This window comes from Phascolarctos cinereus, unplaced genomic scaffold (assembly GCF_003287225.1).
Source record: "Phascolarctos cinereus isolate Bilbo 61053 unplaced genomic scaffold, phaCin_HiC Scaffold_4;HRSCAF=312, whole genome shotgun sequence".
NCBI lineage: Eukaryota > Metazoa > Chordata > Mammalia > Diprotodontia > Phascolarctidae > Phascolarctos > Phascolarctos cinereus.
The window spans coordinates 45050853-45063793 of NW_027555847.1; the positions used below are offsets into that span (position 1 = coordinate 45050853).

The 12941-nt window shown below is 38.8% G+C and overlaps 1 protein-coding gene across 2 annotated transcripts in view; it reads left to right on the forward strand.

Annotated features, from left to right (window-relative positions):
- LOC110195628 (contactin-4) overlaps window positions 1–6129 on the forward strand; it is a 1139396-nt gene extending 1133267 nt beyond the window's left edge. For both annotated transcript variants that reach the window (XM_020968471.2, XM_020968474.2), the window contains one exon: window positions 4217–6129. In XM_020968471.2, the coding sequence (XP_020824130.1) occupies window positions 4217–4317 (101 nt within the window). In that variant the 3' untranslated portion in view covers window positions 4318–6129. The remainder of the gene's footprint in view (window positions 1–4216) is intronic.
- The last annotated feature ends 6812 nt before the right edge of the window (window positions 6130–12941 follow it).

A 12941-nucleotide genomic window follows, 5' to 3' on the forward strand; every position in this document is an offset into this window, starting at 1 on the left:
GGCAGCATCAAATGAAAGGATGGAGTAAAAATCAAAAGAAAAAAAAATCTGTCAATTAATATAAGCAGGAGGAAAGGTCTCTACATAGAACTGCAAAATCTCAGAGTCAGCTTGGATCACAGTTAATACAAAGAACATTTATTAAGCACCTGCTATGAACAAAGCTGTGTTGGGCCCCAAAGATATAAAGACTAAAACAGAACAACCCCTACTCTAAAAGAGGTTACATTACAAATTGTTACTGAGCCAGAATCCCTTCTTTAATATAACGATTGGTTATCTAACCTCTACCTGAAGGCCTCCAAGGAAAAGGGAAACGACCACTTCTCAAATCAGCCCATTTGGGCAAGTTGTACATTATGAATCCATATGTATATGTATGCATTTGCCTACATGTGATCATAGACTGGGAGCTAGAAGACACTTGAGAGGCCATCTGGTCTGGTGCTTCTTTAACAGTGGGATCCCATATGGGGTCGTGAAAAATTTGGCATCAGTAAAAGGCTTCTGAATGTGCAATGACCAAAAATTAATTAAAAATCAAACGCAAAATGAATCTGAGGTCTTTCTGGCAGCACTTGCCCGTGTGGCTGCAATTTCGCTGCAGCCTTGGTTCTGAACACAGAGCATGTGCACTTTGTACCACGTGTGCCGTCAGGCCGTGCAACGCCAACAAATTCTGCCTGAATGTGAAAAGGAGCTGGAAGTGGAAAAAGTTTAAGAAGCCCTGATCTAATCCAACCCTGTCTTTGTACAGAAGAGGAAACAGTGTTTCCCCCAAGAGAATAGAAATGATTTGCCCATGTTCTTAGAGGTAGTAAATGACAGTACTTGGATTTTTGTTGGGTTTTCTAACCCCAATCCAGTGTTATTTCCCCTTGTGAAGTTGATTTTTTGAACCTAAGCATAAGACTTTACATTTATGCTTATGTATTGTCATGTGACTAGACTCAATCAAACATTCCCAACACTTTACTCCTGAGAAGGCTTTAAAGGAATCGTCCTCCAGGTTTCATGCCACGTGGAGACATAGCATCATATACACCAGGGTCTTTTATATGTGTAGAGAATGACAAATCTTTGACATAAATAGATTCACTTGACCATGAGGGCAAGGCTGTCTTTTGCTTCTTTTTGTATCCTAAGCAATTAGTACAGTACCTAGAACATAGTAGGCACCTAATAAATGTTTATTGATTGATCATAAGCATCTTATAGGCTTAAAATAATGTTAACTAAAGGCTAATTCAATTGAATATATCAAAGAATATATACAGTGATTGTATGGGGGTAGGAACTGGAACTATGATTTTATTGATATAGGGAATTCACTCTGCAAAGTGAATTTGGAGTCTTTGTTGCAAAAGAGATTGAAATCTTCTTGGAGAGTTCTCTAGAGCCAGGAAAGGCCAACTGACTTGCCCAGGGTCAAATAGCCAGTATGCATCAAAGACAGGACCTGAATCCAGGTTTTCCTGTCTTCACAAATCTAATTATCCAACACTAACCACTCTCCTACCTCCAATCTCACATTTCTAAGCACCTACTGAGCACCTCAAACTGGATATACTGAAAACATCTTAAACTCAATATGTCAAAAACTGAATTCAGTATCTTCTGATCCCACCCCAATCCTTCCCTCTTCCAAATTCCCCTATTACTGTTAAGAGTACCATCTCTCACTCTCCCAGTCACCCAAGCCCACAACCTAGGTGTGGTCCCCTACTCCTCTCTTTCTGGAAATCCTCACATCCAATCTGTTGCGTAACCCTGTTGATTTTAACTTCATAGCATCTCTCCTGTACACCCTCTTCTCTTTTCTGATACTGCCACTTCCGTTATCCTGGCTCTTATCACCTCACATCAAGACTGTTACAATAGCTTGCTGGTTGGCCTCCCTGGCTCATGTCTCTCCTCACTCCACTCCTTCTTCCATTCAACAGTCAAAGTGATCCTCCTAAAGTTCAGGTTGGATCACGTCAACCCACCTGTTCAATAAACTCCCTATTACCTCCAGGATCGAATTTAAAGTCTTCTATTTGGCTTTTAAAGCTCTTCATAATAAGGTGCTTTTCTATCCTTTCTATCTTCTCATCCCTTTCTTTTCTCCCTGTACTCTGTGGTCAAATGATACTGGCCTGCTTGCTGTTCATGGTGTAAGGCACTCCGTCTCTCCAGTCTCTACATTCTTAATGGCTGTCCTCCATGTCTGGAATGCTCTTCCTTTTCATCTCTGCCTCGTGGCTTCCTTCAAGTCTCAGCTAAAATTCTGCTTTCTACAGTAAGCCTTTCCTGATCCTTAATTCTTAATGTCCTCCCCACCTCGTTGCTTATCTCCGAATTATATAGCTTATTTGAACATAGTTGTCTTCCCCATTAGACCATGAGCTTCTTGGGGGTCTGAACTATCTTTTGCCTTTCTTTGCGTGCCTGGTGTTTAGCACAGTGCCTGGCACAAAGTAGATGTTTAATAAATGCTTAATAACTGACTGACTCTGAGGCCAGCTCCCTATTCACTACACCATACTGCCTCTAACTATTTTTCACTTAAACTATTTTCTGTGTGATCTTAATTTTTGTTAGGGCAGGAACTACTTTTTGCCTCTTTTTGTATCCCTGGCACTTCCACAGTGCCTGGCACAGAGTAAGTGCTTAATCAATGCTTAATGATTGATTACTGATACTTTACACAGCAGTAGTAGATGAATTTTCCATCTAAAAAAAAACCACCCACTACTTTTTTCAGTAGTATGCACATGAATGAAGCCAGTACATAGAGCTCAATTTTTCTTGTTAATATTTGGATACTCCAAACCAAATCCTTGAGTATTTGCTCCCTTGTAGAGGCATCTGTCTTTGGAAATGCCTCACATGAAGGGTTCTAGAACTATCTGTTGAGGATACTGAATAGCACATCTCTTCAAGTACATGGAACATTTTGACATAACAGACCCTAGGAATGATTCAAAGGTATATGTTTGTAGCATCCTTAGCCCACACAAACCCACCGATCAGAGTTTCCTCACTTTTCAGAAGGGGGCCAAATTCGATTCGATTCAGAAGAAGATAAGAGCCTTCACTTCTAATCTTGACATGAAGCCAAACTCATGGAGAGATATGGAAGCTATCTTCAGTGTACAGAAAACTGAGGCTCATTTATCTCACGTTGAGTGAGAACAGCTGCAAAGATTTTATTTTTCTTTTACTTTGACTTGTGATCCAGGGTTTCATAGAATCGGGTTCTCCTTATAAGAGGTCTCACATTCCTTTTAGGTCAGATCCAACTGCCAGTCCAATAAAAACAATGTGTTCTGTGGAGAAAGCTTATTCTTTCAGGCATTGAGATCATATGTGTACAGTACTTTGTAGACCTTCAGGTAATACAGGTACACCATTTGTTGGCATCTCTCTTAGAAGAAAGAGCACACATAATTTTGAGAGAATCTGCACCATTTCTTCTCTGTTCCATTCACGTGGAGATTCCCATTTGAGCTGAAATAGTATCACCATGATTAAAGCAACTGATCAGTTTGAATCAGTTATGCCCTCAAGAGCTGATTTCTTCAGGAATTTGCTATGAGAGAGTGGAAAGAATTGATTACAATTGATGCACAGAGACCTAAACCCCTTTTCTGGCTCTGTTATTTACTAATTGTGTGAAGCTTAGGCCAATTATTTCACCTCACTGAGCCTCATGCTACTCATCTGTAAAGTGGGAGCCATAATCTATAAACTACCTCCCTCACAGAATTGTCCTATTGCTGCTGCTGTTCAGTCTTTTCAGTCGTGTCTGACTCTTCATGGCCCCATTCGGGGTTTTCTTGGCAAAGTGATTTGTCATTTTCTTCTCCAGCTCATTTTACAGATGAGGAAACTGAGGTAAACAGGGTTAAATGACTTGCCCAGGGTCACACAGCTAGTAAGTGTCTGAAGCCAGATTTGAACTCAGGAAGGTGAATGTTCCTGACTCCAGACCACCTAGCTACTTTGTCCTAAATTAGAAATGCTACATGAGTGCATTACTAACATCACCCTCTCCATCTTCTCCCCTCCAATGCTTGGCCCAAAGGAGAATACTCCTGGAGGTGCCAGCTGTTTCCAGACAGTCTGATCATCTACTGAAGGATGTTCACCTCTCTCCAGCCTCAGTGGTCAGCTGAGTATTCAGCTCCATGATTCGACCTGTTGCGATGAATTGTCTTTCTTCTCTTTGCAGGTGCGTATGCAAGAGGATCTGGAGCCTCAACTTCAAATGCTTGTACGTTGTCAGCCATCAGTACGATAATGATCTCCCTCACAGCGAGGTCCAGTTTATGACAAAAAATATCTAAAGGACTTGCTGATGATAATATAAGCAACATTTAGCTAGTTGTTTTGAAGACACCCAGTACTAAGTAATATTGTTGTTCAAGTACATCTTATTACTGGAAAAAAATGTTTTATGCTTCTTTAGAAATGGCATTATACAGTACTTCCTCAAAGCAAATATAGCTTTGTCTGAAGTTTCTTTGGAAACTCTGCAATGCACTGAAAACATCTGTAATATGATGTTACCAAAGCAGTTTACATATGTCCTTATATGCATATTTTTTATTATATATTTAGTGTTTTATAGAATTTTTTAAAGTTAACATATGATGTAGATATTGATTTTTTTTTCCTCTTGCTGTAAAATGCTATGGGTGACACTATCATAAACTTATGATTTGAAAATGTTTCCTCTAAGGATGGAGTGTTCAAAACTTGTCTCAGTGAATCAACTGCAACTTGACTGTGCAGTTTTACAGGGCATCCCCAGGGTGACCAGCTGGGGACTTGGTTTGTCACTCAAGGCTACTGGATTTAAATGGCAGTTATGATGGTGGTGGATGCATTCAATCAAGTACTTCTGATATGTAAAATTCGCTTGCTCCTCACTCTCTTCCTCTCCCCAATCCCCCTTCCCATCATCCTATGGATTTTGTGACCTACAAAACAATTTTCAGGAATGGCTGCAATCTCAAAAGCATAAACACACCGCCCAAGGGGCACTTTGTGCAATATTCCCATCCATGACATTAGCGTCGCATCGCATTGTAAAGTTTTCTTTATACTCAACTCAGTTTCTATTGTCTTTGTAGTAGCATTATCTTAGACATGGAAATCAACATTACATATCTTGTAGTAACACAGATCAAGTTACTATAGTCAACCGAGTCTTTGAAGAGAAGAGGTAATTTTCCTATCTTGAAATGTAATTGTTTTGAATGTACATTTTAAAAGGTAATTCTATGTTGATGGTTTCATAATTTATTTACAAAATTTCTTATATATGATATCTATGTAGCTCTTTTTAAAAAATCCCATCATTTGAATTAAGATAATGTACGGAATTTGACAGATTTTTCCTGTTTTGGCAAGCAATTGTTGCAAGTACATTTTTTTCATATGAATCTTCAGAGAGATTCCTTGATATGGTTGTATGTTCCCTTAATGAATCGCGAGCTTCATGTAGGCAGCCTAGTTGCTTTATAAACTTTTACATTCTTAGTCTTAAAATTGCATTGGAAAGTGACAATATCAAACAAACCATATTATTCAGGAAAGGACTGTTTGTTATTATAGGGGAATTTTGTAAGCTGACTTTGACAGAGCTATCAACATAACTAAAGCGAAAAAATTTTCTAGAAAAATTTTCACCTTTAAATGTGCTGCCACCATTTTTTTCTTTCCTCTCCTGAGAGCTTGAATTTGCCTGTAACTTGTCATATTTTTGCTTACAAATAATACAAGTTAACTTTTAAACCTTCTAAATATATTTATTCAGTAAAGTCATAATCAGGATTCCACTTGTGTAAAAGTCAAGGGTGTTAACCAGAAAAAAAATATTGTCAGTATTTCATGCTGTGTTCCTTTCTTAGTTTAATATGGTTACTTCTATGTAAAAAACAAAAACAAAAACAGTACAAAAACCAAAAAATACAAAAAAATACAAAAATCGCACAAAAAAGACAAAAACAGCAAAATAAATGAAAAATAGGACACCCCATGTAGTTTCCATCCCCAGTGTAAATGATATTTATCAGTGATCTAGCAGATGTAATCTTTTTTTAAAGGTATTGTTAATAAATATGCTGTCATTTGTAAAGATATATGTCTTTTGGGAGCATTCTTTTTGCCTTCTTGAATCTATTGGTCACGATTTTGTTGTTTGGTTGGGTTGTTATTTCAACACAGCATTCTGTGCTTTCTCATTTGAGATCATAGAGTGGACTCATAAGTCTCTATCTATGGCTGTCGCTTATGTTATCTGGTTTTTTTGTTGTTCAGTCCTTTTTCAGTCATGTTTGACTCTTTGTGACTCCATCTGGGGTTTTCTTGGCAGAGATACTGGAGTGGTTTGCCATTTCCTTCTCCAGCTCATTTTTCAGATGAGGAAACTGAGGCAAACAAGGTTAAGTGACTTGGTCACACATCTAGTAAGTGTCTGAGGCCAGATTTGAACTCCTGAAGATGAGTTTTCCTAACTCCAGGTCTGGCACTCTATCCACTGTGCCACCTAGCAGACCTTATATCCAGTTGTCTCAACCCTAAGTCCTGATGACCCTTTTGAAGTGCTATTCTGAAGATACCACTTTTATTTTAAGCAAGGAGGACATAAATTCTAAATAAAGAAACGCATGTTCTGAAGATGGAACATGGAACATAAGGTCTTTTCCAATGTTGGTTATCAATAGGAACAGGACCTGTGATTTCATTGGTATGTATAACATTAAAATGAGCAAACTGCCTCTAAGATTCGGGTCAGTGCCTTCTCTAGAGTTTAGAAAGTTACCTAGGGCAAAGAGAGGTGAAGTCGCACAGCAGGTACATGTCAGAGAAAAGATTTGTGGCTGAGACTAGCTTTCTATCAGCTATGCCTTGGAGGCTTCTTTTTCAGTTAAATAAGACAAATTCCCAATGTTGACTTAACTAAAGGTATCTGTTTTTGTAAAGCTTTGTGTAATGCCCTTCAAAACCAAATCCAGATACTTTAGCTTGGCATTCAAAGCCCTAAGCAATCTGACCCAGTTTGTGCCTTTTCAGTCTTTTCTTTCTCTCTTCTCCTACACAAACCTGCTCTCACCAAGTGAGTCTGCTCACTATCTCATCAACATACCTCATACATTCCCATTCTTTGCTTTCTTCACATTGAATATCTTGTTAGGAATGACTATGATGGTCCTTTCCATCTATCTATCTATCTGTCTGTCTATCAATCTCTCTCTCTATCTATCTATCTATCTATCTATCTATCTATCTATCTATCCATATAGATATGTAGTTGTATGTCCTCTCCTATCCCTCAAGGCCCAGCTAAAGCCATTCTTTTCCAACAAAGCCTACCCAACCCACTGGAGTCCACCATGATTTATCCACTTGAAACCATAGTACTCATATGGGCTTTCATAAATATTAGGATCATAGATTTAGAGCCAGAGGGACCTCAGAGGCTATCTAGGGTAACCACCACCACCACACACACACACACACACACACACACACACACACGTGCACATGTGCACTTTTTTTTTACATATGAAGAGAATGATTACTAGAAAAGTTAGATGCTTTGCCCACAGTCATACAAGTATAAAGTATCAGAATAAGAATTTGAACCCAGGTCCTTTGAATCCAGAGTCAGTGCTCATACCACTGTGCCATACTGTTTTACTCACAGAAGTTCACAGTTGGAAGGAACTTCAGTGACCAGTCCATTCAGCCTGTTTGTTGTTGTTCAGGTATTTCAGCTCTGTCCAACTCTCTGTGACCCCATTTGGGGTTTTCTTGGCAAAGATACTGGAATGGTTTGCCATTCCTCCTCTGGCTCACTTTACAGATGAGGAATTGAGGCAAACAGAATTAAGTGACTTGCTCTATATATGTAGCTAGTAAGTGTCTGAGGCTGGATTTGAATTCACATCTTCCTGACTCCAAGCCAGACACTCCTAGCTGTCCAGTACACTTGAACTATAATATCCCCAAGAAATAATTATCCAATTATTCTAAGATGACAGTGAAGGGAAAGCCATTATATCCCAATGTGGTCCATTCCACTTTCAAACAGCTTTAATTATCAGGAAGTTGTTTTCTGTTTTTGTGGGTTTTTTTCTCATGCCAAGCCAAAACCTGCCTCTTTATATCAGTGTCCTTACATCTATCCTCCGGAGACACATAAAACAAATCTAATACTTCTTTTATGTGACAGCATCAAGTAGTGGCTAGAGCACTGGATTTGGACTCAGGAGGACCTGGATTTAAACCCTGACTCAGACACTTGGTAGCTGTATAACCTTGGGTGAGTCATTTAACCTCTCTGTGCCTTAGTCTCCTCATCTGTAAGATGAGGGCATTGATTGTGATGGCCTCTAAGGTTCCTTCCAGTTCCATATCTTGGTTCCTATGATTGAAATATAGTCCTTTAGTTTAAGATAACTATTATACCATTTTCCCATCAAGTCTTCTCCTAATCAAAGATCCCATCATTCCTTTAATTCAACACTTATAAAAATCCTGTGCTAGGTTCTGAGGTTACAAAGGCAAAATCAAAACAGTCCCTGCCCTCAGAGAACTTACATTCTTTGGAAATTCCTTCAGTCAATCCTAGTTGCATTCTTAGGAATCCATCCCATGGCATCAACATCCTTCCTAAACTGTGGTGCCCAGAACTGAACAAAATATTACAAATGTGTGGTCTGGTCAGAGCCAGATACAATGAGTCCCTCTTCCTTATTCTCACCATTAATCATCTGTTCACGTCCCCTGAGTATCACACTAGTTTTTGGCTGCCCCATCAAACTTAATTCATATTAAACTTGCAGTCTGCTACACACTCCAGATTGTTTCCTCGTGAATTATATTCTGACATTATCTCCCTCATCCTGTGCTTTCACATTTGTTGGTTTGTTTTTAGCCAGAAGTATCGCAAGTGACTAAATGTCATCTTGTAGGATTCAGAGCATCATTCTGGCCTGTCTTTGGAGACCCTCATTCTTTCATCTGTTGTATTAACAGTTATTCACAGTGGAGTAAAAAGAGAATGAGGTTGAGTGTTAGAGGACCTGTGCTTTAAGTCCAAACCAGCTCAGTCTGTGACTTGGTACAAATCATTTAAATTTAATAGTCTCAATTCCCCATTATGTGCAAAATAATGGGGTTAGACTAGATCACGTCTAAGAAGCCTTCTTGTTCTAGGTATAATATTCTATGTCATCCTCAAATTTGAAAATTATTTCGCCTATTTTTTTAATTGAGGTCTCCTGTCTTGACCAAGTTCTCTTACCATCTTATTTATCTTGGTTTTCAATTCTCTGCTCACAATCTGCGTTTTATACTTCCATATCTAAAGATCATTTGCGTTAGAGAAAACAGATTTTTCACTGTTGCCATTTTTCTACCATCCATTGTGATTGTTCCACATACCCCAAATAGCGATCTTATCCCTTCTCTGATCTGAATTGTATTCTCTACAAATGCAGCTAGGTGGTATTGAGCCTGTGTCAGGATGATGTGAGTTCAAATCTGGTCTCAGACACTTATAGCTCAGTCACCTCCAGCAAGTCACTTAACCTGTCTGCCTCAGTTTCTTCAACTATAAAATGGGCATAATAATAGCACCTACCTCATGGGGTTATTGTGAGAATTGAATAAGACAAAGTTTGTAAATAGTGCTTAGCACAATGCCTAGAACAACATAAATGCTTATTTCTTTCCCTTCCCTTTTTTTTCTTCCTCTTCCCCTTCCCTTCTCTTCCCTTTCCTTCTCTTCTTCTTCCCTTCCTTTCCCTTCTCTTTTCTTCCTCTTCCTCTTCCCTTCCCTTTCTCTTTTCTATTGTTTTCCCTTCTATTCTGGTGTCTTGGCTAGGACATTGGACTTGAAATAAGAAAGACCTGGGTTCAAATCCAATCTCAGACATGTGCTAGCAATATGGCCTTGAATTTTCATCATCATTATCTTCTTCATCATCATCATCATCATCATCATCATCATCATCACCAGTATTTACACAGCACTTTAAGATTTGCAAACCATTTTATACACATTATCCTATTTGGTCCTTACAATAACCCTAGCTAGGGGCTGTCAGGATTTGAATTTAGGTCTTCCTCACTCAAAGTCCAGCACTACACTACCTATCATTTGATCTCTCTATGCCTTAGTTTCCTCCTCTGCAAAATTAAGCAGTTGGGCGTCATAGCCTCTAAGTGCTCTTCCAACTCTAGATCTTTAGAGCCCTCCCTCTTCTTTTCCCTCATCATAACAATTTGTATTTGCATCATCAGCATTTCATCCTAAGAACTTCTCATCCTGCTTGAGTGAGCTCCTCTGTGCTGTTTAGACCATGGGATCCTGCTTATCCTATTTCTGATCTTTTTAAAAAAAATCTTCTCTCCAATAATCCAGTTGTGCATTATACAGTGCATAGCTTTCCTCACTGGATCTATTATGAAATCTAAAATGGAGGGATCACTTCCTTCCAAAATTCTTATCATTATTTCTTTGGCAACCATTTCCCCTAATTGGTCAGAATTAGGTCAAATATGATGGCACTTTTTTTGTTTCTTTTTGTTTTTTGCTTTTTGAAAAATGAAATTATCATTTCAGACGGAGGTTCTTAGCTTTGTTTGTGTTATGGACAGTCTGCTTAAGCCTATGTACTCCTTCTCAGAATAATATTTTTAAATGCATAATATACACAGGATTATGAAGGAAGTCAATTAGATTGAAATATAGTTATCTAGATAGACAGGTAGATAGATAGATAGATAAATAGATAGTTGGGGTTTTTTTCGACTTCATGAGAACCTTTGACCAGTGACAAGTCAAGAATTCATCAGTCACTCCACTTTAAGCAAGAAGCTCCAGTGGATATCTGGACAGATGAAGCCCTTTAGCATATATGCATATATACATACATAGATACATACATATATATTATGTTTCTATGCCACATTTTGTATGCAATTCCCAAACTCATCATTGATTTGACCTCTTTCTGGTCAAATGCTGTATTGCAGAAGCCCAACATAATATCACTTCCTTTCCTTCCATTCTTCCTCATCCAAATATATTCCATCATGTTTCTTCCCTGCCCCATACACCCCAACCCCCACACTGGTCATACAACATGAGAGAGTTTGTAAGGAAAAAGCCAATACATAAGAAAACTAAAATGACTGATACAAACCCCAAGTGCCATAAGAGAGGAATTCAGAGAAGGAAGGGACCATTGTGATACTCAAGGATCTCTTGGTAGAGGTGAAACTTGACACAGAACAGTGGGGCTATGCTGACTCACAGACCAGTGAAAAACTTTTGCTTTGGCCCTTAAAACTTTTCTAATATTAGGATACAGTTATATTAAGTAATGTGAAACCCATTTCCTTAGTCCAAAGACCATATCCCCTCACTGTGCTTTCTAACAAAGTTCTAGGGAGGCAGAAACAAGATTATTGTATTGGACGTTGATTCTCCCAGCCTGCCAAAGAGTGATTACAATGTGCCAGGAATGCTATTCATTTCCAAGGAAGGCTTCTTCCTCCTTATTCTTAATGGACCATGAAGATTAAATTTTCCCTTCCGTGATTCAAATGTAAACCTCCCGTATTCAGCAGAATTCAACATTTGGACAAAAAAGTTGCCTTTAACTGCCAATGAGAATCTTGATCTTTAGTGTAGGTTGGCTTCTTTGAAGACAGAAATGGCAAAAGTCCTTGGGTTTTGTTTCTTTGGTTTTTAAGACAAAAACAGGTCAATTTATAGTTGAATGCCATCTGACCCAAAAAGTGTTGGAAACTATTGTATGACTAGATTACATAAATATACTTCTGTTGAGAGGTTTAACTTTTAAATCTAAAAGCATAGCTCAAGCTATCATAGACTTAGAGCTGAAAAGGACCTCAGAGATCATATAACTTTATCCTTGTGTGATGATAAAACTGAGACCCAGAGAGTGGAAGTGCCCTAATTGCACAGGTACTAAATGACACGGGCAGAATTTGAACTCAGATTCTCTCTCTTCAGAACAAATCTTGCCACTGAAGCACGCTGCCTTAAACACATAGCTCTCTGGAATTAGGAGCCTTTGATCCACAATGTCCTAAAAGTTACCTCACAGTCATAGGGTGCACCAGGAAGCTTCGTCATTCCATTGCCCTTAGGTTTGAAAGAGAAACAATAAACGTAGCATGTGTTCATCATTTCAGTGTCCAAAGCACTTCCACCAGCGTTTGCCCATTCCGACCCCACTGCGAGCTAAGGACATGTCACATTATCTTTCTTTGACAGACTGAGGAAACTGTGCATAGCTAAGTCCAGATTCCTGCCCTAACATTCCTTCCTTTCTTATATTGCTAGGGGAAAAAGTGAATAAAAGCATGAGACATTCCAGAGGTTCCCACAAGGTATCAGAGATGCTTTGTTTCATTACTGAGAGGCTCAAAAGTGGTCATTACAGGGAGAAAACAACCAAACATATTAATCATGCATGCTAGTTTTTTCAGAAACACGGGATAGCGATTGACTTAAGTTAACACAGTTCAGTATTTCAATGAGTGACAATGGTTCTTGCCCTAGAGTCTGTGAACTTATTTTGATTTTTTTAAATATGTATTTTAATAACTGTTTCAATATAATTGGTTGCCTTGGTAATCCTACGTATTTTTTTTTAGGCAATTGGGGTTAAGAGACTTGCCCAGGGTCACACAGGTAATAAGTGTTAGGTGTTTGGTCTGAAGCCAGATTTGAACTCAGGTCCTCCTGACTCCAGGGCCAGTGCTCTATCCATTGCATCACTACCTGTCCTGACTAACTTTATTTCAAAAACACCATCATAGTTAGTTGCCTTATAATCACACCCAGAGGGGAGGCCACATGCGGCCTTCTAGGTCCCGGGATGTGGCCTTTTGACCGAATCCAAGTT